General features: G+C 49.4%; 1 protein-coding gene across 4 annotated transcripts; it reads left to right on the forward strand.

The window, feature by feature from the left end:
• On the forward strand, positions 1-26,376 carry LOC1270807 (uncharacterized). Of its 4 annotated transcripts, XM_061657665.1 has the most exons (15): positions 1-329; positions 8,338-10,914; positions 14,796-15,082; positions 16,434-18,224; positions 18,306-18,438; positions 18,911-19,043; positions 19,207-19,348; positions 19,418-19,622; positions 19,697-19,830; positions 19,897-20,026; positions 20,819-22,193; positions 22,755-23,086; positions 23,162-23,500; positions 23,577-23,687; positions 23,760-26,376. In XM_061657665.1, the coding sequence occupies exons 2-15, from the start codon at positions 8,657-8,659 to the stop codon at positions 24,484-24,486; spliced, it is 8,097 nt and encodes a 2,698-aa protein (XP_061513649.1). In that variant the 5' UTR covers positions 1-329; positions 8,338-8,656; the 3' UTR covers positions 24,487-26,376. The 4 variants fall into 4 exon arrangements, with proteins under 4 accessions (XP_061513649.1, XP_061513648.1, XP_061513646.1 ...); XM_061657664.1 differs by lacking the exon at positions 20,819-22,193 and having other exon boundaries at positions 4-329; positions 19,897-20,027; XM_061657662.1 differs by lacking the exon at positions 20,819-22,193 and having other exon boundaries at positions 6-329; positions 14,793-15,082; positions 19,897-20,027.
• The last annotated feature ends 984 nt before the right edge of the window (positions 26,377-27,360 follow it).

Below are 27,360 nucleotides of genomic sequence, written 5' to 3' on the forward strand. Positions count from 1 at the left end.
CCGTTGACAGATCGAGCCAAGACGCGGACTGCAGCGGATCGCGAAGTCAATCCGCGCTCGCAAGCGTGTTTCGCGACAACAGCGGTTTTTTGTTTGTTTGTTTTGTTCGTTTCGCGTTTCGGTTGCCCTTTCGCGGGTTTATACCGTAGCCTGACGACGGGCAGTGCAAACATCCGAATTTCTCAAGACACGGAAAGTGCTCCTATTAAAGGGAGAAACAGTGTTTTTTTAGTGTGCTAGTGTACTTCACCGGTGTACTTAGCGTGAGACACGAAACAGTGGTACGTGTGCGTGCGTAAAGTTCTATATCGCGGCGTGGTTACCTGCTGGTGGGTTACTTTGTTACACGGTGGCCACTTTGTTATCAGTGACGCTCGGTTCGAAGAGAAGGCACGCAGCAGCATCGATTAGAGCGGTATCGCAATTTTCGGTCAGTTGGCGCCTACTGTTCCTGTCTGCCTGCCTGAGCAGAGCCTGCTGCATCTTATCAACTAAGCTGTCGTCGGCTTTGGACCAACACCAACGCCGGCGACTGCTGGTGTCAGTGTGGTCCGCGCTGTCTAATGCCCGTGTAGTGTGATTGTGAAGTTCGACTGCTGAAATCTTGAGCATCTTGTGTGGTGAAGAAGTCGTACAAATATTTAGAAAGAAATGTAAGGAAGGTTCAGAACAGTGATGTCTACCAACCAGTTCCAGTCCAGTGAGCGAATAACACTTTCACATGCAAATCGAACCTTTTTGGAGTATGAAGTCTTTCATACCCCATCCCACTTATCAGTGTGTGAATTGAAAACGAAAGTTGTACGTCACGATCGTATATTGACACGTTCCCGGGGAACGCTTGATCACCAGCAACAGCAGCACATCATCTCCTCTCCACCTTTTTTTGTCTGTTGCAACGAGCCGAAGATGTCGCCTCTAGGCGCGGAGTGCATCTAATTATAGTACCCCCGGGTGTGCTGCGGAGTCACTCTCGCCGCGCGCACAGCCATGCCGACGACTTGCGAGTCATCCGGACACATCGGCGCCTGTCGTCTTCAGACGCACTATCAGACGGGAAAGATCGGAAAAATCACCACCAAGTTTGTGTGTGTGTCTGTGTGTGGTGCGTACAACGCTGACCGTCGCAAAACAGCTCGAGCGGCTTCTTGGTGGCGAAGAATCACTGCGATTGTGCCAGATATCCAGATACGCGGGACGGTGGTGGAGAGATGCGTTGCCACTGTTTGCCGCCCCGTGATCAAAACATGCACAGCAGAGAAGGAGGATCCCTTCACAGCAAACCGACCGACCGACCGACCGGGCCCATGTTCCACTTGAGCGGTTGTTGTCGCGTGCGTGCCAAGATTAATCGCACACTGCCGCAACAGACGCTTTCTTCCTATCCCTTGCAGTGGTCCTTTGTGGGGCGTTGCGGAGGCTTGGCTCAATGACCCCAAAAACCGATCAATCACGGCGGAAGTCTAACCGCCTGGTTTTGCCCTCTCTCGCTTTTGGCATAGATGAAAGTGATGCAAGTGATACGGTAATGTTATGGATATCTGGTTAGCTGCCAACGGGCCAACTCCAGACTTTGCCATGTCTTCGATTCTGGGAGCTCCTTAATCTGTAAAGTAGCTGCCACTACACCAGACCGAGGTGGTGGTGACGGTAGTTTCGAGTGGATTAATGTTATCGTCCTTCAGATCGATTAAGAAGTAGAAAAGAAAAAAATAATCTGAAAGTGATCAACGATCTCTCACGATATTTTTGCAGAATTTCGCAATGTCTGCCGGGTCTGCTGGTCGTAGTAGTAACCCATTGGCCCACTGCCATACTCTCGTGGTGGCTTTATTGGTCACCCGCCTCTGATCCCTCTTGTGATCTGTAGACACCTTTTGCCCCGCCAAACAACTTCTCGAAACGGCTCTGTGTGGTGGTGCTGCTTGTCGTCGGAGTTTGCTGGATCCAGGAGGTACCAGCAGCAGCAGCAAAAGCTTGCAAAAAAGAGTGTGACTGGTGTCAATTAATTTTGATTTATTACGTATTCGCATATTGTCTGTCTCTGAAACTTACCTGAGGTGTACTCCCGTTCAGCGGCAGGGAGTGTAGATCCCTCGGTCAGAAGTTGGGGGGTGCGATGCACGGCAGCATTTAGCAAAATCGTGAGCACGCTGATGCCACTTGCAGCGCGATGTGTTGCAGATTGAAATTCGTCAGAACCAATTTTGCGATGTTTTCGCAAGGTACTCTACCGAGCGACCGTTTCTCTGCCTTCGAGAAAGACCTCATTTGTGTGCTGGAACATCCACATTGCAGCGACCGTCTCCCGGCATTTGAGGCATCGATCGACCCTTTCCTCCTCAGCTCCATTCAGCTTGATGTTGTTGCATCGTCTAGCGAAACACCTCGGTCGTGCAGTTTAGCGGCTCGTTCGCTTCACAGAACATCATTCCCATCGCTTTTATTTTTTGGAGTGGAATGTAGATCGTGCTTTAAATTTGGTGCGCTTCAAATCACACGCACACAACACAGCAAGATCATTGGCCCTCGCCGAGATTGGCAAACATAATCGCCACATTAAGCGGGGAAGAATGTGGAATCGATCGATCGGGGGTGGGAATCATTGGTCGACGTGGGTCTGTTTACATACCGGCTAAAACCCATCTGTCAAATTGTTATTTTGCAAACGGGGTGCGTCCTCAGAGCATCATTACAACGGCGATCGTGTTGTGTACATGCCGTGATCTCGATCGGGAGAATGCTTCCGATCGATGAATAGGAGGTAAACGAAGCGACGAGTGATTGCGAAATTGCTCACCTTGTTTCGGTGTGGCTGATTTTGTTGTTTGCTCTTTGTGTTGTGTTCTTCACAGTGCTTGAGGAACAAGAATAATAGTTTGTTTGTGTGTAGAGGTTTTGTATGCAACTCCAAACACGCGGTCCATATTTTGCCACTGGCAATGAATTTCCCTTTGGAATGATTTGAAATAGCCAGAGAGATTTATTCCATCAATAAAAACGGAGGAGATGCATATTTTTAAACAATTTCCTTGCGTTTCTTACTAAAAACCAAACCAAGTTTAGCTTCCTGGTTCAAATGCCATCACACGTTGTCATTCATTTCGAGGCATTTGCCATCTTTGGCTGTAGAGGCTATTTCTGAAAGGAACGTTTACTTCTTGGTAATATATTTCTATTCCTGCGATCGTAAACGTTCCGCTGTGAAATACCTTTGTCTTTTCCATTTTTACGACCAAAGCAGTAAAAGTGTTGGATTGACATTTGATTAATTCGTTTAATGATGACTTTTTGCTGCCGTATTCTTGGAATGTACATTGTTTTGGATAGGTGGATTCTGTTGAAAGAACTGCCAACTGTCATTGCATAAGGCGATAACTCAAATGTTTTCTTATTGTTGCAGCTAGACACAAGGGAAACATCTTTGGAATGTTGATCCTCTACCGTGCATTATCTGCCTCAATGTCATTCTTAATCGTTTACAAATCGAACACTAAGAGGTGCATTCAGAGCTATCTCCACCTCAGTTTACATGACACGAGTGAAGCGTGGTAATCTGACACCATTATAATAACGACAAGCACTCGGAGGAGCTACTCCACGCAAACGAGAGCATCCCAAACATGGTAACACTCCTCTGTACGCCACGCGTGGTGCATTTCACGTCGAATGCAACTTCCATCAACCGAACTCCAAATGAGACACACGACGGCGCTGACACCTATAAGGGGCCAGGGGGAGGAGGAGGAGGGGGAAGGTAATGAAAATTTACGGCACGATAAATTTCTGGACAAACGCTTTCAACCAGGAAAATGGTGCATTCCACCCCAAAAACAGATTTCAGTATACAGTCTTTTTTTTCGGCCCATGCCCCGATGCGTCACTGGGGCGAAAATTTGTGGGTCGCGCGTGTTCGTGTCTAAATGAGCTCTGATGTCCCGGTGACGAGGTTGGCGTTTGCAGAAAGACTCCGAGCGTGCGTCTGTGTCTGTGCGTTGAAGCAGGCGCGTTAAGTCTGTCCGCCTCCGAGAAAGTGTGATCACCACGGCCACCATAAGTTGCAGCTCGTCCAGCCTACGACTCGCTATGCGCGCGTGTGGGTCGATTTTCGCCGTGTGTCCAAATGTGTCAAATGTGACAACTTCAACCCGAAGGCCACCACCCAGACTTCGTGGTGCTATTATCAATTTGACGTTTTCGAAAGAAACGCGCCGTTGCCTGGATGGGGGCGGTGAAGGTGCATACGTGTAAATGGTGTTTACTTGCCCGAACTCTTCCTCACAGAGGTCATCCCAGCATCATCGTCCTAGGGTTGGAAGCGTCCAAGGTACGCGGGTCTTAAAGACGCACAATCAGCAATTAGCTGAAGCGGTGCCGTTAGATCCTGCCGCTCCAGGAAGAGTATCGCTGGTCGGTGTGTCCACGTCGGTGGTCGTCCGGCCTGTAATTGCGAGCTAATCAAATACACGATGTTGTACATTTGCACGAATGTTTGAACCCTGTGATGAACCTTACGGGTTAACGAAAAATACAAAAAAAAGTTATGAAAAAACATGATTGAGCACATTTTTTTGGAGGAGACGTGTGGCTTCCCTAATTGTATGGGATTGGCACGCATTTATCAGCGTTTTGATTATTCAATTCATGAAATTCCTTGCGATGTTTTTCGACCTCTCCCATGTCGTTGTTGCTGTCCGGGTTGTACGTAAATCCAATGTCTTTATAATCACAGCCCTGGCTTTGGTGGCTTTCAGTGATTTCCTTATAGTGATAGCATGCAAAATGGCACAAGCAAACGATGGTGGCCGTATGTAGATGCTGTTACTGTCTCGACGTTTACCTACCGTGTCTGAGCGATGGTTCGGTGTCTGGTACGTTTATCAACATTTGAATAATCCTTAATGGAATCTACTTAACTGCACTCTCCACTTACCGTTATTAAAATGTGTCGTAAATAAGGATATGAGCGTTCGATCGGTCGAACAAGGCCTGAGTCTACTGAATAAAGTACCGTGAAAAAAAAAACGGAACATTCCACGCTCTGGCACGCAACCTGCTCAACAGAAGAAACCATAAACGAGCACAAGGTCGATCTTACACTTTGTTGTGGTCTGTTCCCGAATGCACTGGGACCGTCGTGACCTAGAGAGTAGTAGCCAGCTATTGGCATTGGTATCAACATTGGCAGCCTTAAAAAATTACCCTCTAGGCTTTTAGCTAGATATCAATTTCCCTATCAATTACTTCTTGTGGAAAGTAAACACGAAGCACGCAAAATTATTTACATACCACCACCAAACGAACTGCTTTCAACTTCTGAGTGCCTTTCCTTATCAGCATTTCTTTTAAAGAACCCGGCTGAAGATGTAAGTTAAGGTTCTTTCGTAGCACATCGGTTTTTTCCCTATGACAACTGCGACTAATTGCGACCAAGCCGTGCTCTGACTCTCTGTGTCCCGATTTACCGATAAGGAAAGGTCACGGAACCCGGACAGCGAGACGTATTGCCGCCAACGGAGCAAGTCTCTGAACTTCCCGACCTGGGTAGGTCTTACGCATGTTCCCACCTCACGCTGGAAGGATTGACGTTGTTGTCAGTGTGTTGTGGTTGTGCTTAACTTTGATGCTGATAAGCAACAGCTTGTGTAATGTTGCCCTAGCTCGCCAATGTTGTCTCTGACATGTCAAACGGGTGAACTAAAACAACGTGCTTAGAAGACACATAACGATGTTAATGTGCAGCTGGCAGACAAAGAGTTGCTGTCTAGATGATCATCATTGATAGAAATAGCTAATCATCAGTATTGCTGGCTTATTTTGCAAAGTTAGTGCAAACTGCTCTGGGCGTATGCCAAAGAATAGTTTTGTTTTTGCACATCATTTTGCAAACCTGTAAGATGTAAATCTCACCAAAATCTCCCAAACCAAATCCCCCAAAGCAATCGACTGTCGACGGGACTGTTTGTTGCTAGTCTCTCCAGTTTTATCACGGGAGCATGATGATAGAAAGGGAGGAGAGCACAAAACCTGTCATTCGTAAGATGGTCATCGCAGCGTGGCCACCGCACTGTGCTGAACTCATGTCATCCGTCGAACCTCCTCCTCCCATCGCCGGCAGGGATGGTTATGAGTAATTTTGATTGCCTTTTTCCTGCTCTCCTACCAGTGGAACCAGTTTCTGGCGATGCCCACTTTTGACGTAAGCGGTTTGAGCGCGGTCGGTGGTTTTATTCTTTTTTTGTTTTGCTATGTTGGCTTTGGTGGCCGCGCACCATCCAAAAGACATGCGAAATTTGGACCCAACCGGCATCGAAAAAAGTCGTAGTAGTTGTACCCAAAACCCCGCAGGGAAGTTGGGCAAACACTGGCCATGTGTTGGCAAACGGGGACCAACTGTTCCTCCGGGCACACACATTAACAGAGGGAACCTTAAGTAGATCAATCATAATTATTGAATTATTTTCGTAGACGCACCGTTGTAGCGTGTTGGTCATTTAGGCGTTTGCAAAACTTGTTAATTTGCTGCCCGTGTAATCCGTTCTTGTTATCCATCTGGGTACATGCCTGGGACCTGTTTCTGAATGGCCATGGTGTAGCAGAAGTTAGCGCGATTCGAGTGAAAGGCATATTATGTTTGTGTCTTCTTTAACAATCTGAGCTAATGCACACATGAAACAGAATCGGAGCTTACTCTCAACCTAACAATTAGCAAACACACTGACCGAATAGAGGATCCTCCCAGACATTGGGGAAAGCATCTCGCGAACGAATCTTGGACTCCGTGATTGATTGCAAATGCCGTTCCTTCTTTTTTGCCGTCAGGCAAGGGTTACACTCCTCCCTCAGAGTTAGTTTACTTTATTAATAGGCATCTGCTTCCCGGTCGGCGCCCGATGTGATTGACTTTTTGTTTTGTTACTTTCTACTAGAAGCGACTTTATATCGCATCATCATCGTCCACCGGCAGCAGCAGCACACACGTTGTTGAGCTGACTCAAGTAGCGTTAGCTGCGCTCAAGATGAAGGCAAATATTTGATACCGCGCCGGTATCATCCGCTCACCGCTCAGGGTGCTGATGGTTACGGTCTCTGCGGACACCGGCGATAGAATGACTTAATGGCAAATATGTAACATTCCGAGGCAAGAAATTCCTCAGATGCAACGCCAGTCGTAGTGTGCTGGTGGGGACTCACTTTCCAGTTGGGGCGAACCTTATTTTTTAATGTGCCTGTTTTATTGGTTCACAGTCTTTAAAAGCTCTGTGCCTAATGCGCCCGTGTGTTAAGCTTGTTTTATGCTCGTAAAGCAAGACCAGAAATGTAGTTGAAATTATGCATTAAATTAAAGACTAATTTGAGATCAGGTTGTGTTTGTGGGGAACGGCATAACTCTACCGAGGGCTCCAGTTTGTGGACGCAATGCGCGGGATTAAGCGACCCCCAGCACTACCTTCAACTTAATGGGGAATTGTTTCGGAGCGAACAAAATATTCAACGATGAGGCCAGTATTCTCTCGGAGACACTGTATTTAGCGTGTTAGTCATGCAGGGCTCGAAGCATAACCATCGAGGGTCCCCCATTCTATTGTGTACGATGCTGTGAGTGAAGCTTGGTCGACATAACGGCCGTTGTATTCATTTGTTGTATTGAGCAAAATAGCAGGGGCGTTTACCATAATCGGCCGATGGAGGGACCGGTAAGCTATGACAGAGTGGAATTAGCTATTTTTTTCAGTTTCCAACACGGCGCAGTAGTTGTATGGTTTCATTTTTTGCTTATGATCTCGTCGTTGAATTGTTCGGTTTTCGTTCGGTTCAATCAAGCTGCAGCACGCGCTCGTCACCACACCAAGTTCTGTCCTGTTCGATCGCGTTTGAATGGAAACGGTGGACGCGTGGGTGTCTTCAACACCTTGAGCCAAACCATGGCATATATCGTAGCAGCCGCCATGTGCGATAGAATAACTTAGATCTGGTCGCTTCTGAAAGCCTGTTAGCGATAGATCTCTGCCTGAGGCTTATTGCGTCCCAGAGACGATATTTTTGAAAGTGACAGTTGTGGTTAACCTTAGAAGACAAAAAACCATTTGATAGGCTGTGCGGTGTATACTTTGAAGTGGGATAAATAAGAGATTAGATCATTAAAATCTGATTTGCATAGTGGATTCTTGCATATTTCTAGGATTTTTAAGCTCAAATAGGACTGGACTGGAGCTGTGGTATTCACCAGCAATGTTAGTTGACATGATCGTGATCTTCGCTTGTACGATTTCTTCACCTTGAACGAAAGTAAATCCTCATATTTGAAGTGCTATGTCATTATATTCAACATTGCAGTGCTTGAGTCGCGTTGTGTTATAAAACGAAATTTCTTGTTACACGTATGATTTCATCCGCTACCGGAACTTGCCCAACAAGAGACGTCGCTGTATAGTGTGCCATTAATCATAAGCGGTGTATGTGTGTGAGGTGAGAGCTTCCGCGAGGATTAAATCATCGCCCACAAAACCAAGCTTCCAATCTCGACCAGGTTTGAAGTGTGTTCTGAAGTGGTTCTGCCTCGTAAAAGGGAAAGTGCTTACGATAAGCAAAAGAAATATCGGGCTGTGTTATCGCGTAGGCCCCAAATGTGGCGCTGTGAACGGTCGCTACCGCCATGAGTGTCCGGGATATCAGTGGGACAGTGTTCAGCAATCGGATGGCACTGCACGAACGGCACCGGCCGCATCATAATCTTCCGCGCGTCCGCGAATCAACTCAAGTCGGTAGTTCCGCCCAAGACGCAGTGCCAAGAATGTCACCTCCGAGCCCATCCACAACAATGGGCCTAAGCAATGTAGAAAGTGATGCTACCGGACCGGTTGGCGGTGTAGTGATGCGTAATCGGGTGTTCGATCTGGACAAGAATCGCATCAAGTGTAACCGGAACCGGATTTGGTCACGGCCGTCTAGTTTTTTGAGCTTTTTCAAACAGTCCCTCAGTTCTGCGACAGTTGTCAGCGGAGGAGGAGGAGAAGCAGGAGCCTCTTCAAATTACAATGAAAATGTCAACAGACCACCCGGGAGCAATGTGCCACCCTCGAACAGCAGCATTCCACAGACTCCTAGTGAAGAATCTCCCGTTGATAGTGTCGATTCGAAGGCTCCAGCCACTGGTGGTCAGCGCCTAGATCTAAACATGATCCGCAAACTAGAAGAGGAGATTTACAAGCGGGGCCGTGAGCAGCGGCCGGATGCGGAAGCGAAAGATTTCCACGAGTTCTACTTCAACAGTCGGCGACATTCGGGTGGCGAGCGGAAAACATTTACCAGCGACACGTCCGCCTTCAACGGTGACAATCACCGGGCGGTGCTGCTGGTCGATCCGAACGCGCTCGAGCCGATACTACTCAAGCGCCCACTCAGCACGGACGAGACGCGGCTCGTAATGATGATGAGTGATGGTGCCGGTGCGACAACCGGCGACAAACCGGCACAAGACCCCGGGCCGGCATTGCATCATCCAGCGGCGAGCGGTGGCGGAGGCAACAAATCGATCATCATCGTCGATAACTCCGAGTACTACCCGGTGCTGATGCGGTACGACATCAACGCGGACGAAATCGACCGGCAGCAGCAACAGCAGCAGCAGTACCGTCGCAATCGGGCGGAGATGCTTAAAATAGACACTACCACAGGAGCGAGCTCCACATCGTCCGCACCCACCGGTCGGCCGGTTGCGCCAATCAACCTCCGTCGTCCGCCGTCTGGGCCGGACAGTGTAACGACAACGTCACCGTCCGCCGGGGGTTTCCCGATGAAAAGTGACGAAAAGTTGTCATCGTTTGCGTCCTCCTCGCTGTCTTCCTCGTTAAGTGGAGCAACCTCATCAAGTGTAGAGCATCCATCGCCCCAGTCTTCCCTCGAGCTGCACGGACTGGCAGCTCCAAAGCATCGTCCTCCACTGATGGTACCGTCCACCCAGCCAGCATCCGGAACGGGGGGTAGTGGAGGCCGCGGCAGCAAGAAACAGCTGCAACAGCGGACGGCGAATCTGTTCCAACGGTTTCTGCAGCATCGCCGCAGTCTTAACCTTTCCGTGCGCCGTAAACGATGCCGACCTACGCACGAGTGTGCACACTTCAAGAACACGGAAGTCGCGCTTGGCCGAGCGCACTGGGCAGATGTCATCCTCGGGGGCAGTGGCAGCGGTAGCAGTACGGCGTACGGTGGCCACCATTCGCGCTCCTCCGGTAACAAGGTGAAATTTGAGTATCTAAAGCGAATGGCACGGTACGACTGTGAGGCTGGAATGACAAATGGTAGTTGCTACGCTGCCCGGAGGGTAAGACCCAACGGAAGCCAGATGCGTCGCCGTGCCGCTAGTGAGCCCGATCTGGTGTCGCGCACGAACTGGAAGAGCGATGGCTTTGTGCAGCATCTACAGCATCAGCACCGTACGCTCTATTGGAGCACGGGGGATTTGGGCAGCCTCGGACGACTGATGGAGCACGGGAAGAACTTTGAAAACATCTTCGACAGTACTAGCGACAATCTGTCCGCACGGTTGTCCGCTGCTGTGACGTCCAGCTCAAGTTCTTCCTCGGTTCCTCTGTCGGGTTCTGGTTCGTTATCATCCTACACGACCGCTTCTTCGATGGGAAGTACCTCTAGTCAGCGTATGCTCCAACGTCGGTTAGCGAGTGCTCTGCTGAAGTCATCGAGGGAGCATCATCACCACAACAGCAAACCTCCACTGTCGTGCTCTTCTGTAGGGAATTCCGGCTCATCGAACTCATCTTCCTCGTTGGTGGTCAACACTTCCGGCCAGTCCAGCAGTGGCAATATTCTGCGCAAAAAGTCCTCCTCCTTCCGGGGAGTACTGCGCCGCTCCAACACGCCGGACGTCGTCAATACTTGGGTGTATCGCAAAAGGTAAAGGAAAAGGTGAAATGATCGCAGCATATGAGATCATGCTGAAAATTGAAAAGAACCTCACACAGACATACGGTTGACATAAATTTTCCAACCCCCAGGGGGGTTGGGGCTGGGTGAAAATGAATGGTTTCACTTTCACTCCAAAGTTTATGGACTTTCGATGTTTCACTTCAGGGGGGATCGTTCTTTTGCTGCCGACGCCGACCCGGTAACCCTGTTTTCGCTTTCATCACATCACAACACTTGCAAACGCTTGTGTAACGTGTGTGTGCGGGACACAGAACAATATTGCCTCATGGTTTATGTTTCGCTTGCCGTGACACGAACGTCCGGACGGATTATTTTGGATGTCATTCTGTTTTTCGGGGTACTAGAGGCAGAGGCCGTTAGAAACAACCATCATTTTCATCACACACCGTGCGGAAGGATGACATCTATAGACGCGCGGTGTGTTCTTTGTGACACTCTCTCTCTGTGACAGGTTTATTCGTGGTGTTGTCTGTTAGGGTTGGCGTCGGTTCTGTACGACCAGAACGCGGCAGATGGTAGAAATCAATTTTCAACCTCTTCGCAAGATCGACTGATAGAGAGTAGTAACTTCACCGGCATCAAACGGGGTTGCTCGTTGTCTGGTTAGATGGTTAATCGTAACAGACGCTTCTGAAAAAAAAACCCGAATCGACTCTTCCACTTCGGTTCTTAAATAGACACCCTTACAAAGCTAGTACCGTGAAATGGGTCAATAGTTTATGCTGTTGCATCGCGGCCCCGTTTGATGATTGCTTTATTGCAATTTGACGAAAAGCGCAGGGGTGGTGTGGTGTCCGCCCATCCGCGTGAATTGTGACGGGTCGTTCACACGCGGGTTGCGGGTGTATGTGACATCGTTTTCCGAGACGATAATAATAATCCCACAGGTTATTGGGGAGAGCGTGCGTGCGCGCCTGCGTTGGCGACGGCAACACTATTGCACAGATCAGAAAAAAGTGATCGTGTTGATCATGGGAGAGAAAGCTCGTTTGAGGGCGTAAGATGCACATGTTCCTTTGAGCATAATTTGCCGTCTTATTTCACATCCTATTCTAACGATCGGAGGTGTGAAGGTGTTGTAGAAAGGTTCCTACACACCCAGTTGGTGATCCATTTCACGTGATCGGATTATACACGACGTTACTATCAGCGAACGGGGTCGACCTAGGCCCAAATCCGATGCGATGCTTTCGAAACGCGATTTTTGGCAACGTAGAAAGCCTTCACATGCCACGCGCGTTGATTGTTCGTGTTGGAGTGTTGCTCTCCACAACAAGCTCTCACCTACTCCGGCTTACCGACCTGCCTGGTAAGAGAGGCTAGTGTGTTGTTCGACGATTGAAAAGGACAGCAAACGTAGCCAGCAAGGAGTAGTTCCACCGAGAAACAGAGAGGTAGTAAGAAGAAAAAAGATTGCACCGCCGCCAACACGCCAAATTGAATTGCTCCAGCCCAGCACAAGACCCTACCAAAGTGTGACACCAATTCCGAGGCCCTTCCCACGGGTCTCGCAAGCAGAACGCCGATACATTCAATAAGACAAATAATAACACACACACACCGTGCAGAATGGCTACAGAAACGCCAAACGAGCGAAAGAAGACCTGCACTGGTACTACCCAGGCACAAGCATAAGGCTGGCTGCTACTGCCAAACCAACCCCCACACACACACACGCCATGTCGTGCCCGGTCGTTGGTCGTCATATTGCCTCCGTGGTGTGCTGCAGAGTGTTGATATCCAATGGACCTGACGTGGTAGGACCTGGTTTTTTTTTGCCCACGACAAACTGGACCCGGACCCGGTGTTGCAAAATATGGAGCTAATCAAGATCTGCTTTGCATGTACACCCGGTCGACATATCCGTGGGTTCGCCCAATTTCCGTTTCACTTCCACAGCAGCGTGACACACACACACACACACACACATAGCGAGGTCTGGTCGCATATGTCAAATCCTACCGAGCGGTGGTGTCACTTGTCAATGGTGGTTGTGGTGGTGGTGCCGCTGCTGTACCCTCTAAGCGAATGCATCCCCAACGTGTGGTCAGATTCCCGTAGGAACTTGATACGCGATCGTGATAAGCGACGCAATACCCTCGCGATCACTATGGCACACATGTGCAGATGCCTGGCTCGGGTAAGCGGTAAGGTGATAATGAGCCCCTGAGGGAATACGCGCCTTTGTTTAGGAACTTTTCCATTCGCTGTGCTGTGGTGTCTTCTTGTTGGGGCTTGTCGGGCACCTTGTTGGGTCCGAGGTGCGGTTATGCACGTGGAATACCTTGGGAGTCAAATTTCCCGTGCAAGGTGCATACGTTGCAGAAGCGACACAACACTTGTGACAACACTCTGTGGGCCATTCTTGGAGCACTGACAAATCGACACAGTATTGGAATGGAATGTGGTTGCGATGCATCTAACTGGTCGTTCGTATCTCCCCTGTTGGACATTTGTTTTGTATGTGCGGACAACATCATAGCGTACCCGCCAGGGGACACAGGTTATCATCTGCAATTAATCTCCTTTCCAGCGTCGAAATTCGGCAGGTATAGAGAGACTTGTTCTCCACATTCTCCGCTGGAATCTTGTTCGAAACGAGGACGTTTACTTTGCTCCGCTAAACAATAAACATCGCAATAGAAATAAGACACCCGCGCTCCCAGGATACATGAATCTTGATATCCACACACGGGGGGATCTTCAAGTGTGTCGAGTACAACAACAAACTAAACAACAATGTCGATCGTCGTCGTCATCGTGTACCACGGTGCTTCTTGAACATTGTTTGTTATTTCGACCCAAAATCATGCACCGGGGGAGTTGCATTTCGCTTTGCAGTTCGATGCAGGACAGCAAACACATTCCAAAATCCAGCGAATGGTTGATAAATTTGAAACCCAGATTGGAAGGCATACGGCGAGGTACAAACATATATCTGTTTGCATTATTATGACCACCTGGGCCGTTTCACACGGGCGGATAGATTTATTGGTACCCACCGATCGGTGATCGGTGCACAGCGGTTCGATTAATTAATATTTATGGCATTCTTGGCCGCCGTCCCGTGCTCTCTGGACCTCTCCATCTTCTGCTGGTGAAGTAAGCAATGTGCAAAATAATATAGCCGGCCCATTCCCTTTCCCAAAGTGGCGTAAAATGGCGCTCGGTGAAGTTGATATTCTCTCGATATCGCTGATTAGCCGTCCCAAAACCGAACCACTGGCGTGAAATTTGATCGCACGCCTTTTTTTTGTGTGTACACGATCTTACGGGAAGGGGGGACTCGTAATAATGACCGAAAAGAGTGGATACCCTTTTGCCAGTTACCGTTGATCGTTGATTCGCGCCTCAGAAACGGCAATTAGTGTCCAATCGAACGGGGTACGAACTTTATTGGCCCTGTGGTGTAAAATATTCCCGTTTTTGGCACATTGGCAGTACGTTAAACTTCACGCAGAATGTGTGTGCTTCAGCGTGGGAGAGAGGTGATATGGCTCTTTGTTAACCTTGCGCCTGGACGGTGACCCGAGGTGTGCCGCCTATTCGCCTTATCGTGTGCAAAACACGTATCTAAAGTCTCGGCCCTGGCGCATTGTTCATTTGGTGTGATGTCTAATAACCAATCCATTCCAGGGTGAAAGCCCTTAAGGTTCGTTGAATGTATATCGTTTTGAAAGGAACAGGGGTATCAGTGCTGATCGTTTTCGGTCGTGACCGATAAAGAAAGCCCTGTAATTACCCGTTTAATCTTTTTCAAGATATCAGCAAATTTGAATCTTTCATCTACCGAATGTGTAATAACGTCTTTTATTTCCTTCTTCTCTTTCCCTTCCTTCACCAAGTAGCTACGATGGCTCAGGAAACGGTCTAGGAGAGCCCCCGTACCACCGGGGGCACGGTAGTCCACACGCCTCGCCATCGCGGTACTCCTACAACAGCACTGCCAAAAGCCCGCTGCAGCATTGGCGTACGTCTAGCGCCGGTGCGTCCGACTTCAAACGCAACTCACGTCTCCGCAGTTCGGCGAACGCCGCCGTGCCGGGTGCGACCGGGCATCATCATCATCACAACATGGTCGATCTGAATGTGCCGCGTGGCCACTCGCCACACTTCAGCCCGTCCCGACAGACGAGTAAGTATCTCGCAAAAGAGGGAAAGAACGAATTGAGGAAGATTAATTCGCAATGTCCATGTTAGGCACGCGCTTGGTGGCAGATCTTGCCAGGATTCTTTGCAGAATTCGTAATTCATGTTTTCTTTTTTTGCTGGAATCAGTTTGAATTCTTCACAGAGAGTTGATCAAACACATTTTACATCAAGGTTATTCTTCTCTCGAATATCAGGAAGCTCGCAGAAGCAATTTCAATGATTCTTGAACGAGATCATGCATCACAAAAACTATAGTCTGTAGCAAAAACAGTAATTACCAATTATCTGATAACGCCCACAAATTGCGAACTGCTTGAACCCATTGACCACACCTATTGAACTGTTTATTTTAATTACAATTAAATCCTCACTACACCCGTTCACCCGTTAATGATTATAATATGCCCTCCAACGTTTATCGTAGAAGGAAACACTTGTAAAGCACCATCACCTGGGACGCATTTAACAAAAAGTTGCCCCGCTTATCCACCTTTTATCATCTATCGCAGTGAAAACTTTCATTAACAACGCCCGACAAGTGTTTTCACGCTCTCCTTCGATAGTAGCGCTGCTTGGTTGGTAGTTGTGTGATGTCCGTCCCTCGTTTAGTGCGTAATTAAGTGCCCGCACTGTGTTCCCATTTTTCCTGCCATCGTCACACGCGGGCGCGGGCATGCGTGCGTGTACAGGCGACGAACCTCCGTGGCGCTGGCTGGAGATAAACGTTAGATAAACTCACCTCGACGGCTAATTTGTTTTCGCTCGCATAAACCTTACTGTGCCTTGCATTGCGCCAAGATTTTTTTTACCGCGTGCCCACACGCCCATTTGCCAAGATCGAGCTAGCTAGTGGCTCCCAGACACACCTCGAGCTCCAGTACCACTTCGTTTTTCTGCTGCTGCAGCGTTGTCATTGCGCGCGCGCTCACCGCGTTCACCCGTGGATCGAGAGCTTGTCGAAGTAATTAATCTTATGGCAAGCTTGATCTTTTGCCCAGTCTGCAGGTAGCAGACTGATGCAGACTCATTGCATATTTCATTCGAGAGCCCGCTCTGATTCCGACGTCCGTCCCTTGCCTTGAGTCGCATGGTGTACAGCAGAGGCTCATTTTTCATTCTCAAGTTGCGCACCGCCGGACAAGCAAACACAGCGTCCTCCTGCTGACTTTGGTTCGATTTGTTGTCCCGTAAACACGGTTGCTGTCGTTGTTGTGGCTGCTCATTTGTAACCTCGATTGTGCGCTCGATTTTGTCCACATCCCATTCGTTCGATTATTAATACCATGATTTTTTTCTTTGCATCTCTACATCTCTTCTCTCTCATCTTCTTCCAGCACAAACCGGCGACACGCAAACGCTGCACGTCTACCTGCCCAACCATGGCTTCCGGATGATCCGCTTCGACGAGGCGTCGGACGTGCGTCAGATCATCAACCTGATCGTCGGCTGGATGTCGCCGGGCCAGAAGCCCAACCCGCAAAGCTACGCGCTTCGGCTGCGCCACATGCTTACCAAAGAGGTCCTGTGGATGCCACCGGACACGTCGATGTCGCAGGTGATGGCCCACATCTACAACCCGTCCTGCAGCAATGCGGACTGCCCGAACGTGGACAAGAGCACGATCGCGAAGCGCATGCAGCAGAAGACGAGCGGCGCGATCGGGCACGCGAACAGCGTGTGGAAGGCGGAGCTGCGCGTCCGCTACATCCCGAAGAACCTGAAGGAGCTGTACGAGCGGGACCGCACCACCTGCCACTTCTACTTCGACCAGGTCAAGCAGGACTACATCCAGTCGAACGTGCCGCACATCGATCCGGAGATCGCGGTCCAGCTGTGCTGCCTCGGCATTCGCCACTACTACAAAGACACTAACCATACCTCGAACGACCGGAAGCAGCATCTCGACTACATCGAGAAGGAGATGGGCTTCGGCAACTTCATACCGAAATCTGTGATAGATACCATTAAACAGAAGAATCTGAAGAAGCAAATCCAGGCGGGCTACAAGAAGGTGTACAGCTACAGCGAGATGGAGTACATGCTCAAGTTTTTCGACCTCCTCCGCACGCAGTACACGTTCGACCAGGAGCAGTTCAACGTGCAGCTGAGCAGCAGCTGGAACATCCGCGTCGATCTCATCATCGGGCCGCACGTGGGGCTGTCGTACTCGGTGAACCCGCAGGCGCCCCCGACAAAGGTGACGGACTTCGAGAGCATCGAGCGCATCACGACCAGTATTCTGCCGACGTCGCTGACGAAAAGTGACCACCAGGGTGGGCGCGGTGCGAAGGGCAAGGATCAGCCCGATCTGACGAGCTCGTGCGGTAGCAACGCGTCCGCCGGAGATGGTGCCGGTGACAAGGGCAAGAAGGATGGCAAGAAGGGCGCGTCCGCGGGCGCCACCGGCAGCCAGTGCGCGTGTGGCGAGATCAAGACGCAGCTGCGCATACGCGTGAGCGGCAACAGCGAGGACCTGGCGATCACGTGCGATGGCATCAAGACGTCCGAAAGCATAGCCGATCTAGTCGATGGTTACTGTAGATTATTTAACAAAAACGATAACAGCCTGTGGGATCGTACCGTCATACCAAAGGGAGGTGGTGCTGCGGCGGCCACGCCACCGGCCGGCAACAGTGCGACCAACTCGCTGGAAAAGAGTCAGCTGAAGAAAAGCCTGACCGAGTCGCAGACGTCCTCGACGGACCGGCACGGTTCGCGCTCGTCCAGCGCGGATCGGCTGAACGGTGGCAGTGGAGGCGAGCTGGCCGAACCGCCGAAACCGACGCTCAACGAGGACTACGCGGAGCTGGGAATGTGCGACGAGGAGGGCGACTACTCTACACCGGCCGCGCGGGACTATGAGCTCGATCGGTCGCAGATCACGCTGAACGAGATCATCGGGGTGGGTCAGTTTGGGGATGTGCACATTGGGTCGTGTCGGCTGCCGAACAAGTCCACGCTGGTGAGCAAGCTGAACCAGTCGCTCACGTCCGAGTTTGACGAGTACTCGCAGATGGACAACGGTAATGCCGATGCGCAGAAGACGGGCATCATCCAGGTGGCGGTGAAGACGTGCAAACCGGACGCGGACACTACGACGTCGGAGAAGTTCCTGCAAGAAGCATGTAAGATATTGCGGCATTTCTTTTTTTTTTAGGAAGAGCATTAAATTAATCGTTTGTTTTACTATTTTTGTTTTATTTTAGACATTATGAAGAAGTTCGAGCATCCCCACATCATCAAACTGATCGGCATATCCAGCGGTCCGCCGATTTGGATCGTAATGGAGTTGGCCCGCCACGGGGAGCTGCGAGCGTACTTGAAGAAGAACGGTCCCAAGTAAGTTGCGATTCCGAACGGCCCCACAACTTAGTTTACTTCTTTTTGCCCTTCTTGGGCTTTGCGCCTTGTTTCCCTTCTGATTTCGATTCCACATTCGGAGCCTTTGAAGGAACTTCTTGAGGTAGTTTAGAGGTCGGAATCGGTGCATTCAAAAATCCGAGCGGTCCAGCTTGATTGATGCGGTAGCGCCTTTTCTGACCAGCCACCGGCAGTGGATCGTAGTTTAATCGGCTTCTCAGAAACGTATTGCCACGCAGCCCAGTCAGCTGTTCGAACTGTTCTCCGTACCCCCAGACGCACACTTCCTTCGGTTCCTGATGCGTCGATCTTATCCTTTGTTTGGAGGAAATTTCTCCATCTGTGCGCTGTCCCGCAATTAACTTTTCGACGAAAAAGCAACAACTGTCCTCGGGATAGTATCGCTGTGCCATGCTGATGTAACTTTCTACCGTTCTCCTCTTCCTCGCAGGCTTAAGCTGGGAACGCTTCTGCTATACTCTTACCAACTCTCAACGGCGCTGAGCTATCTGGAGTCGAAGAAGTTCGTTCACCGTGATATTGCCGCCCGCAACGTTCTGGTCAGCTCCCCGACTTGTATAAAGGTACGTTTCCGTTGAGTTTACACTACAAAAATTTAGAAATTCCAGAAAGAAAAACGCTGTGTCTACCTTCAATTTGAAAGCCCGAAATGAAATGAATAAAAAAACTGCGAAAGCGATGATCACTTTGATTAATCTCCCTTGCTTTTCCCACCGCTCCTTTCAGCTTGCCGATTTTGGACTCTCAAGATGGGTTGAAGATCAATCGTACTACACTTCCACCAAAGGTATGCTTCCGATCAAGTGGATGGCACCGGAATCGATCAACTTCCGCCGCTTTACAACCGCTAGCGACGTGTGGATGTTTGGTGAGTTTGGTTTTTGCTGTGGAAGCTTCATTTAGCCATCGTTTCACGAACCCCGTTTTCCATTTGCAGGCGTCTGCACGTGGGAGATACTCATGCTTGGCATCAAACCATTCCAAGGCGTTAAGAATTGTGATGTTATCGGTAAGCTGGAGAACGGCGAGCGTCTGCCGCTGCCGCCGAACTGTCCGCCGCGGCTGTACTCGCTGATGTCACAGTGCTGGTCGCTGGAACCGCTCAAGAGGCCCAACTTTAAGAGCGTCAAGGAAACACTCTAGTGAGTAGCAGAGCGAACCACCGCAGTAGGAATTATGTGTGTAACTTAATTGCTTTAATTTGATTACTTTACAGTGAAATTCTGATGGAAGAACGGCACAGCGATTGTGAGACGATGCGCCGGGAGAATCGACGTGTGGCGGCAATGTCCTGGGGTGCTGGAGACGATATGGCACCACCGAAGCCTGCCCGAGGACCTACAATGGGAGGTGAGTGTCCAGAAATGCCTGCATTAAATGCGAAAAATCCACTAACTCCCCCCTCTTGCTTTGCAGGAGATGGTCCCCTCGTGCCGGGCGCACCCCAAACGTACATCGTCGCCCGCGACCCAACCGTGCTGGCGGCGCTGATGCGCGAGAACGAGCAGCGGGGCATCAACCCGTCGTCCTACACGACACCGGCCTCGGTATTTAACACACTAGCCGTAGACTTAGACCCTAACGCACCACCAAACAATACTGATAATCAAATTGCCAAAGAGATCGCTGTCGCTAACCTACCGTTGAAAACCGTTCCCCTACCCGTGACCGAACTGCACAAGCTCGATCCTACCATCGACGAGGCAGCTTCTGCCGCCGCCGCCGCCGCCGCCACGGCTGCCTCCGCTGCTGCTATTGATGGGGCAACGGAATCGATGCCACCACAGCAGCAGCAGCACGAAGAATGCAACCAAAACCCGTATGGTGGCATTGGTGGTGCTGGCAGCGGTGGTGTTGGTGGTGGGCAGCCTCTCCTTTCTGCCGCCGATGGTGGTGGTGGTGGTGGTGGTAGCACCATCGAGATGCTACAACCAAAGAACACAGACACGCTGGAACGCTATAAAAACCCGCAAGATCTTCTTGTCCTGTCCGCCAATAACAACATCATTCATTCCATGTCGCAAAGCTCATCGTTCGCCCATGCCCAGCTCCCCCCTCACTCCGGTTCCCAAATGCTTTCCTCTGTCCCGTCTTCTTCCTCCTCCACCCATGCAAACCCACCCGCCGGTTCCATTCATCAGGCGCATCAAGCGGCGGGTGCGTCCGGGGTCGGGTACCCTGTGCCGTGCGAAATCATCAACGCCCTTACCCAGCAGACCCACTCGATCGAACCGACCTACAAAGCCATCCAGCAAAGCAAAGCGACCGGCGGTGGTGCTGGTGGCATGCAGGCAAACCTAAACCCCCAACTGATGAACAATAATTTCATGCATTCGAACGCTCAACAGCAGCACCAAACGCAGCAACCGTACTACCCGCAGGGCAACTCGATCGTCACCTACCAGCAGTACCATGCGCAGCACCAGCAGGCCCTTGCCGCTGAATACTATCAGCATCAGCAGCAGCAGCAACAGTACGTGATGCAGCAAGCTCAACCGCAACAGGTCGGGCCGAACTACATGCCGTACGGTGCGGCACCGGTGCAAACTGTCCAACCGGCTGCCGGTGCACAGTATCAGCCAGCGGCCGCGTACGTTAAATCACCCCAGCAGGAAGATCAACCCGGTGGTACGAAGACGCGCAGTCTGGAGCGAAACGCCGCCGGTCAGAACATTGTGTCGGCGTACGCCGCCCGCATCAACTCGCTCGAACGGACGCGCCAGATGAGCATGGAGTACGGTAACTCGGTGAAGGCGATGCGCTCCAACTCGCTCACCCGCCAGTACAGCGGTGGAAACCAGTCCGATCTGTACCCGGGCGTTGGGCATGGCGTACGCTCCGCAAGCTTGGAGCGCGGCGCCCAGATGGCATCGGCGGGCACTGTCGGTGGCAACAACGGGGCCGGCTACATGAGCCGGATGGGCAGCCTGGAGCGCAACCAGCAAACCGCATCCCAGTCGATCTTCCTCAACTCGATGAAGGGTGGCAGCCTGGAGCGCAATCAGTCGGCCGCCATCGTGAACGATATGATGAACAGCAAGATCGCGTACAAGGGTGGCAGCCTGGAGCGCAACCAGCACATCCTGCTGACCCGGTCCGGGTCGGCGGTGGGTAGCTTGGAGCGCAATATGCCGTTCCAGAACTATCGCAGCCCGGTGGCGGCCGCCCCCAAGGAGCAGGAACCGTTCCAGGAAGAGATTTACGACTTTGGGGGCGTGAATGTGAAGTCTTGCGCGTCGATTGCGCTGAAAAAGAGCGTTGAGAAGGGTATGCTGCCGCCCAGCTCGTTGGCCGTTTCGCCTGGGTTGCCTCCCAGCAGTGGGGGCGCTAACTTTGCCCTTCCGCCACCGTACAGTTCGGCCAGCAAGCAACAACAGGCGGCTGCGAGTCAGCAGCAGGGCACACCGCAGCGCGCCATGTGGGGCGGAACGGCCGGTGGCAATATTGGCATGCATCAGCAAATGTACATGCAGCAGCAGCAGCAGCAGCAGGGCCCGGTACAGCCGGCAGGACCGATTATTGGCATTGCCTCGTCGCAGCAGGTGCAGATTCCGATGAAGATTTCCCACAGCCAACCGGTACAGGCACATCCAGTGCAACCGGTACAGCAGCTAGCGACCTCGGTCGCTCAACCCGTGCAGCACATTCAGCAGCAGCAGCAGCAACAACAGCAACAAATGGTCGATCAACAACAACAGCAACAACCAGCACAGGTGTCTAGGAATTGCTTTACTCCTGTGTTTTTTTCTGTTTGTCAATCTCACTTGTGAAATGACAAATGTGGCCCAGTATTGCTAAGAAAGATTGTTTTACGTTGTTTGTGGTTTCTTTTTTAATTATTATATTATATCTTTGGAATTTGTTATGCTTTCATATCCATCATCCTTTCATGCGTTGCTTTAACATGTTTTCCAACCTGTCCCACTTGAGTTTGGTCTTTTACATTCTACATTAACTCATAGCGTTTTTTGGTCTTCTGTTCTTTGTGTTGTGTGTCCGATGGCAGCTAGAGCTACTATCAGTTATTGTTTTCCTTCTTTCGTTGTTTTTATGTATGGTCAATCATTTCGGAAGTTTCTTGTGTTTCCGTTCCCTGATCAGTTCTTTCTTCGGTTATGATCATGTATTTAGCATGTGGTTAGCAACTATTTTTTTAGATTTGTTTCTTATCAATATGTTTTGGTTATAACAAAGTAGATTTATGACAATTTGTAATATTTTTAAAATATTTCTTTGCCATTTGTACATTATTTCTAACGCAAATCTTTCCACAGTTGCAGGAAACACAGCAGCAGCTGGAGGAGAAGCTGCGCAAACAGCAGCAAGAGAGCGAAATCGATTCCAAATGGCTACAGCAAGAGGAGAACAATCTCAAGAAACGGCTCAGCTTGATTACGGCCAACGCAGCCAGCATGTCGCTGGACCAGCCGCTTGGGGGCGGTGCACCGATGGAGGGCAGCACGCCGCCCGTAAACGGCGGTGGTTCGTCCCTGTCCGGCAGCTACCATTCGCAGCAGAGTCCACACTTTTCGCCCCAAAACACCATGTCCGGACCGCAAAGTTTGGGTGATCACTATCCCACCACACCGAACACGAGCGATTCGAGGTATGTTGGTTGATTGACTCGTAATTTAAATAAGAGAGTTGAAGTGTATTATCTTTTTTTTCTTCTTCTTCTTAGGCCTCACACACCAGGATCGGGCGGCGGTGGCGGTGGCGGCGGTATGATCAAATCGAAGAGCTCCTCGATGGAGCGCTGCACCACGCCACAGTCGGGCGACGAGAAGTTTGCGGTGAAGAAGGTGGAACCAACCAAAACGATGCCGCTCGATCGGACGAACGATATGGTGTATAATGCCACGACCAGTGTGGTGAAGTCGATCATGGCCCTCAGCCAGGGTGTGGATCGGGCACAGGCGGCCGAATATTTGAATCTGGTGCGAAACGTCGGCTTTGAGCTGCGCGCCCTGCTCGGGGCGGTCGATCAGCTGTCGGCCAACTTTCCTCCACAGCGCTACAAGTAAGCGATTGAAAAGGCGGGGACGTTTGAGCGTAGACTTTAATGCTTATTTTTGCAAAAATTGTTTCATCCACAGGGAAGTAGAGATGGCACACAAAGTATTATCCAAAGACATGTATGAACTAGTTACGGCCATGCGGCTGGCGCAGCAGTATAGCGAAACGACACTGGATGCCGAGTATCGAAAGTAAGTTTCACGATAGATGAGCTCTCTTCCAACTCCTATTAACGCTGTCTTTCCCTTCCCGACTCCAAACAGAAGCATGCTGTCGGCGGCTCACGTACTTGCAATGGATGCCAAAAACCTGCTCGACGTCGTCGATTCCATTCGCGTGCGCTACCCGAACCTCTTCCCACAGCAGCAGCAGCCGCAACAACCGAGCGCACCGTCGAGCCCAACGCAACGGCAACATGGTGCCGCCACCTCAGTCACATCCGCAGTCCATCCGTCCAACACACCCCAAATGTTTGCCCAGCAGCAGCAGCAGCATTCCTTCGATCAGTCGCAACTGCTCATGATGGGCGATTGCTATCAGAATCTGCAACCAAAGCAACCGATGCTGGCGCACAGCTCGCCACCGACGTCGCTCACACATTCCTATGAACCGGGAGGCCTCTCCTCCTACCAGCAGAGCGGTATCTACGACAATGAGTGTATCATCAGCAGCCAGCAGCAGCAACAGCAGCAGCACCAGTCTGTCGAGGTTGCTGGCAAGCTAAAGAAACCGGCCATTGCCGCGAAACCGCCCTCGGTTGTGGCGATGGCCTCGGTGAAGCTGAAACCCGTCGCTACGGGCTCGCTGGACGTACCGGACGCTGCCGGAGGGGAGCTGTACTCCAACGCACCGCACGCAACGTCGCCCGGACCGAACGGTGCCAACGCGGACATTAAGCTGCCCGATCCCGTCTCGTGCACGATCGTGCAGGAAAATTTGCTTGCCGCCAACAACCAGAAGGTCATGGCCACGAACAAGCTCAGCGGTTAGGGTGGTTACACAAAATGCGATCGTTGGTTTGAGATTGCTTCATGCTCATCATACTCATTTATTTTCCCCAATTATGATGTTGTGCGTGCTTTTTGCGAGGTATCTTCTTTTTTTTTAGAAAAGAAAATAGTGAAATAATGAAACTGTACGTGAACACGCAGGCTGATATGGCATATAGAGAACGCTATGGTAGAGAAGAAATGCTCGCTAATATAACCTCTCGTCAGTACAGTACTTGAAATCGAATCGAACTGCTTGGTAAGGTGATAGCTTCTTACCGTACGATAAGCGTAGGATGGATCTAGAAACGTAGAAGCAAACAGTTATCGCATAAAAAGCTGAAATTTCCGGAAACGATGCAATTGTGAAGAGAAACAGAAAGGTAGGAAGAGTCATTTGCACACCTGCCGGACTGCGTGTACGCTAGATATGCTAGAATTAAAAGCATAATTTTATTGTATTAGTTCGGAAAAGCGCTGCATAATTATGTTGGTGTAAGCCTATTCCACGCTGAGGCGCAGTATGACGGCAAACCAATATGATGACCATGATAATAATGACACGCAAGGAGATATCATCGTTTGTGAATGGAAGGGATTTTTTTTACAATAAAAAAGAGAACAATTATGGACAGACATGAAACTTAAAAGCACCTGTGAGCGTGGAGACGTTTGACAAAGAAAAGTGGGAGTATGGAAAGATTGGGCCCTTGACCTTTTGTAAAAAAAAAGAAGCTGCGGGGAATTGAGATGTATTTAACAAACCTTTCAAACATATTTAATTGCATTAACCAAGCTACACCTACAACTGAATAGTGCTTTGATGCGTCATTTGTTCATTTGTATTAACGCTTTCTTTTCGACTTTCTATGCAGCAACGCAACGCACAAGATAGAAAAGAAACGAAACTTTACCCCCGAAAATGGACCATTTTTCGCTAGGAATTGTTTGCCTAAAGAACTAACCAACCAACCAACCAACCAACCACCACTACTACTATTACTACCACCACTGCAAAGACTTACATTACAATCAATAATAACACTACAGAGTGCGCTTAGGTGCGTACGCTAGGGAAGGTAGATACGTTTTTTAAACTCAACTCTTTTCCTACCACCTCTTAGAGTGTGTTTGAGATGCTTTGTATTTCGGTATGTTTTTATGTTCGTAGTGAAATTCGTTCGTTAACCACCGATGTGTGTGTTTTTCGAACGACTAAACAGTGCATTTCCATTGTAAGATTTTGAGACTTTTTATACAGTGTAAGTAGATGCGGGCGGTGGGAAAAATAGATATCGCATAGGAAATGGTTTGCCTTTCTTTTGTGTGGTGTTATCCAACACTCATCTTAGCTTTGCTTTTCGATCTTTCCAAGTAGTTTCAACGATTAATAGCTCTCGTGTTAACAACTTTTTCGTTTTATGTGTTTGTTTTTTGTTTTTGCTTGCTATAGCCAAATAGTGCTGTAATGCTCAGTCTAATTAACACTTATTTATATATCTTTATCGAAATAACACTCCAAATAAACTACGTACGTACGGGAGATTCGTTTTTGTGTTTAAATGTGTGAGCTGTGTGTGAGTGTTTCACCGTTTTGTGTCGTACAATTACATTTAGCCCCCCCAAAACTAACTATTCAGCTAACAGCAAACATATACTCCCAAAAAACTTGTTATAAACGATGCTGGCGGCTTTAAAGGCGTTCGAAAGGGGGAAAAAATACCGAAAAACGAACCTTTTGCAGTAATTAATAACACATTCCAACAAGAGGTGTTTTGATAATAACTCTCTGCTCTGCTTTGCATTACTCTGCATATAGCGCAACGCTTGGGCATAGGAAATGCGCATTTTAATAGCTTCAAAACTCGAGTAATGAACGCTAAACAACTCCACAAGCTAAAAATGGAAGAATAAACTAACTGTATATAAGTGCATTAAAAGAAGAGCAGAAGAATAATATGCAGATAAAAGGATGAATGAATGCAGATTTTTTTTTGTTACTAAACCAGCAAACAAAGTAAATCTCTTTATTGATTAGATCTCATTCAAATGATTTGATATTAATTATTTAACCCATTTCTTTGCGGTGCTGCATCTAAACAGAATCAAAACTACATCACTTAGAGAGAAGCGTTTATCTGGATTGGCTTTGTACACATAAACACAAACTCTATAACAACTTGAAAAGGATAGAAAATAGTATAAATTAATCAAAATACTAAAAAAAAACGCCATGTGGAAACTAAATACTAACAAACAAACTAAAAAAACACAACCCTCCCCTAACACATTAACGTGACATTAACTAGGCCAGCCAAGAATAGGGTGCTTGGGAGCGAAAAGCCATTCCCTTTAACCTCTCTGTCATCCCGTTTTTGTTTTTCGGTAGACCAGCAAGATTGAAGATTGATATATTCAGGAAAATAAAAACAAGCAAATAAACAAAAAACTTTCTGTTAACTTTCACGTGTGAAGTTGGATGTTTAACTAACTACTAACAACAGTGGAATGACGATGACGGTTTAATTCATTGACAGACTAATTCTACTAAAAACATTCACGCTAACTAATAAGCTCCGTTGTCGAAGTGCAGCGCGCACTCGTTCAAATCGTCTTGCATATCTTCATTCTATCTCCGTTAACCAGTTTTATCTTTCCAGCAGTCGAGTGGAATTTCCCAGCACAACAATTAAGTGCCCATCAAAACGGCGTGGACTGCGTACAGGTCAATGGCTCGAGCTGTGGGCTAGGTCATGATCAGCATCAGTCCCCCCTCCCCCCCCCTGGAGAGCCTAAAGATGCAACGCAATGTGCAGTGAACTGCGTGAACAAGGCAACAACAGTTTATTACGCCCACTCAAGGAGGGGTGAAGAA

Source organism: Anopheles gambiae, chromosome 3 (assembly GCF_943734735.2).
Source record: "Anopheles gambiae chromosome 3, idAnoGambNW_F1_1, whole genome shotgun sequence".
Classification (NCBI taxonomy): domain Eukaryota; kingdom Metazoa; phylum Arthropoda; class Insecta; order Diptera; family Culicidae; genus Anopheles; species Anopheles gambiae.

Coding starts and splice junctions, on each gene's coding strand:
- LOC1270807 (XM_061657665.1), top strand. CDS start 8,657: ATGAGTGTCCGGGATATCAGTGGGACAGTGTTCAGCAATCGGATGGCA. Junction 10,915..14,795: donor ACTTGGGTGTATCGCAAAAG/GTAAAGGAAAAG, acceptor TTCACCAAGTAG/CTACGATGGCTCAGGAAACG. Junction 18,225..18,305: donor GAAGTTCCTGCAAGAAGCAT/GTAAGATATTGC, acceptor GTTTTATTTTAG/ACATTATGAAGAAGTTCGAG.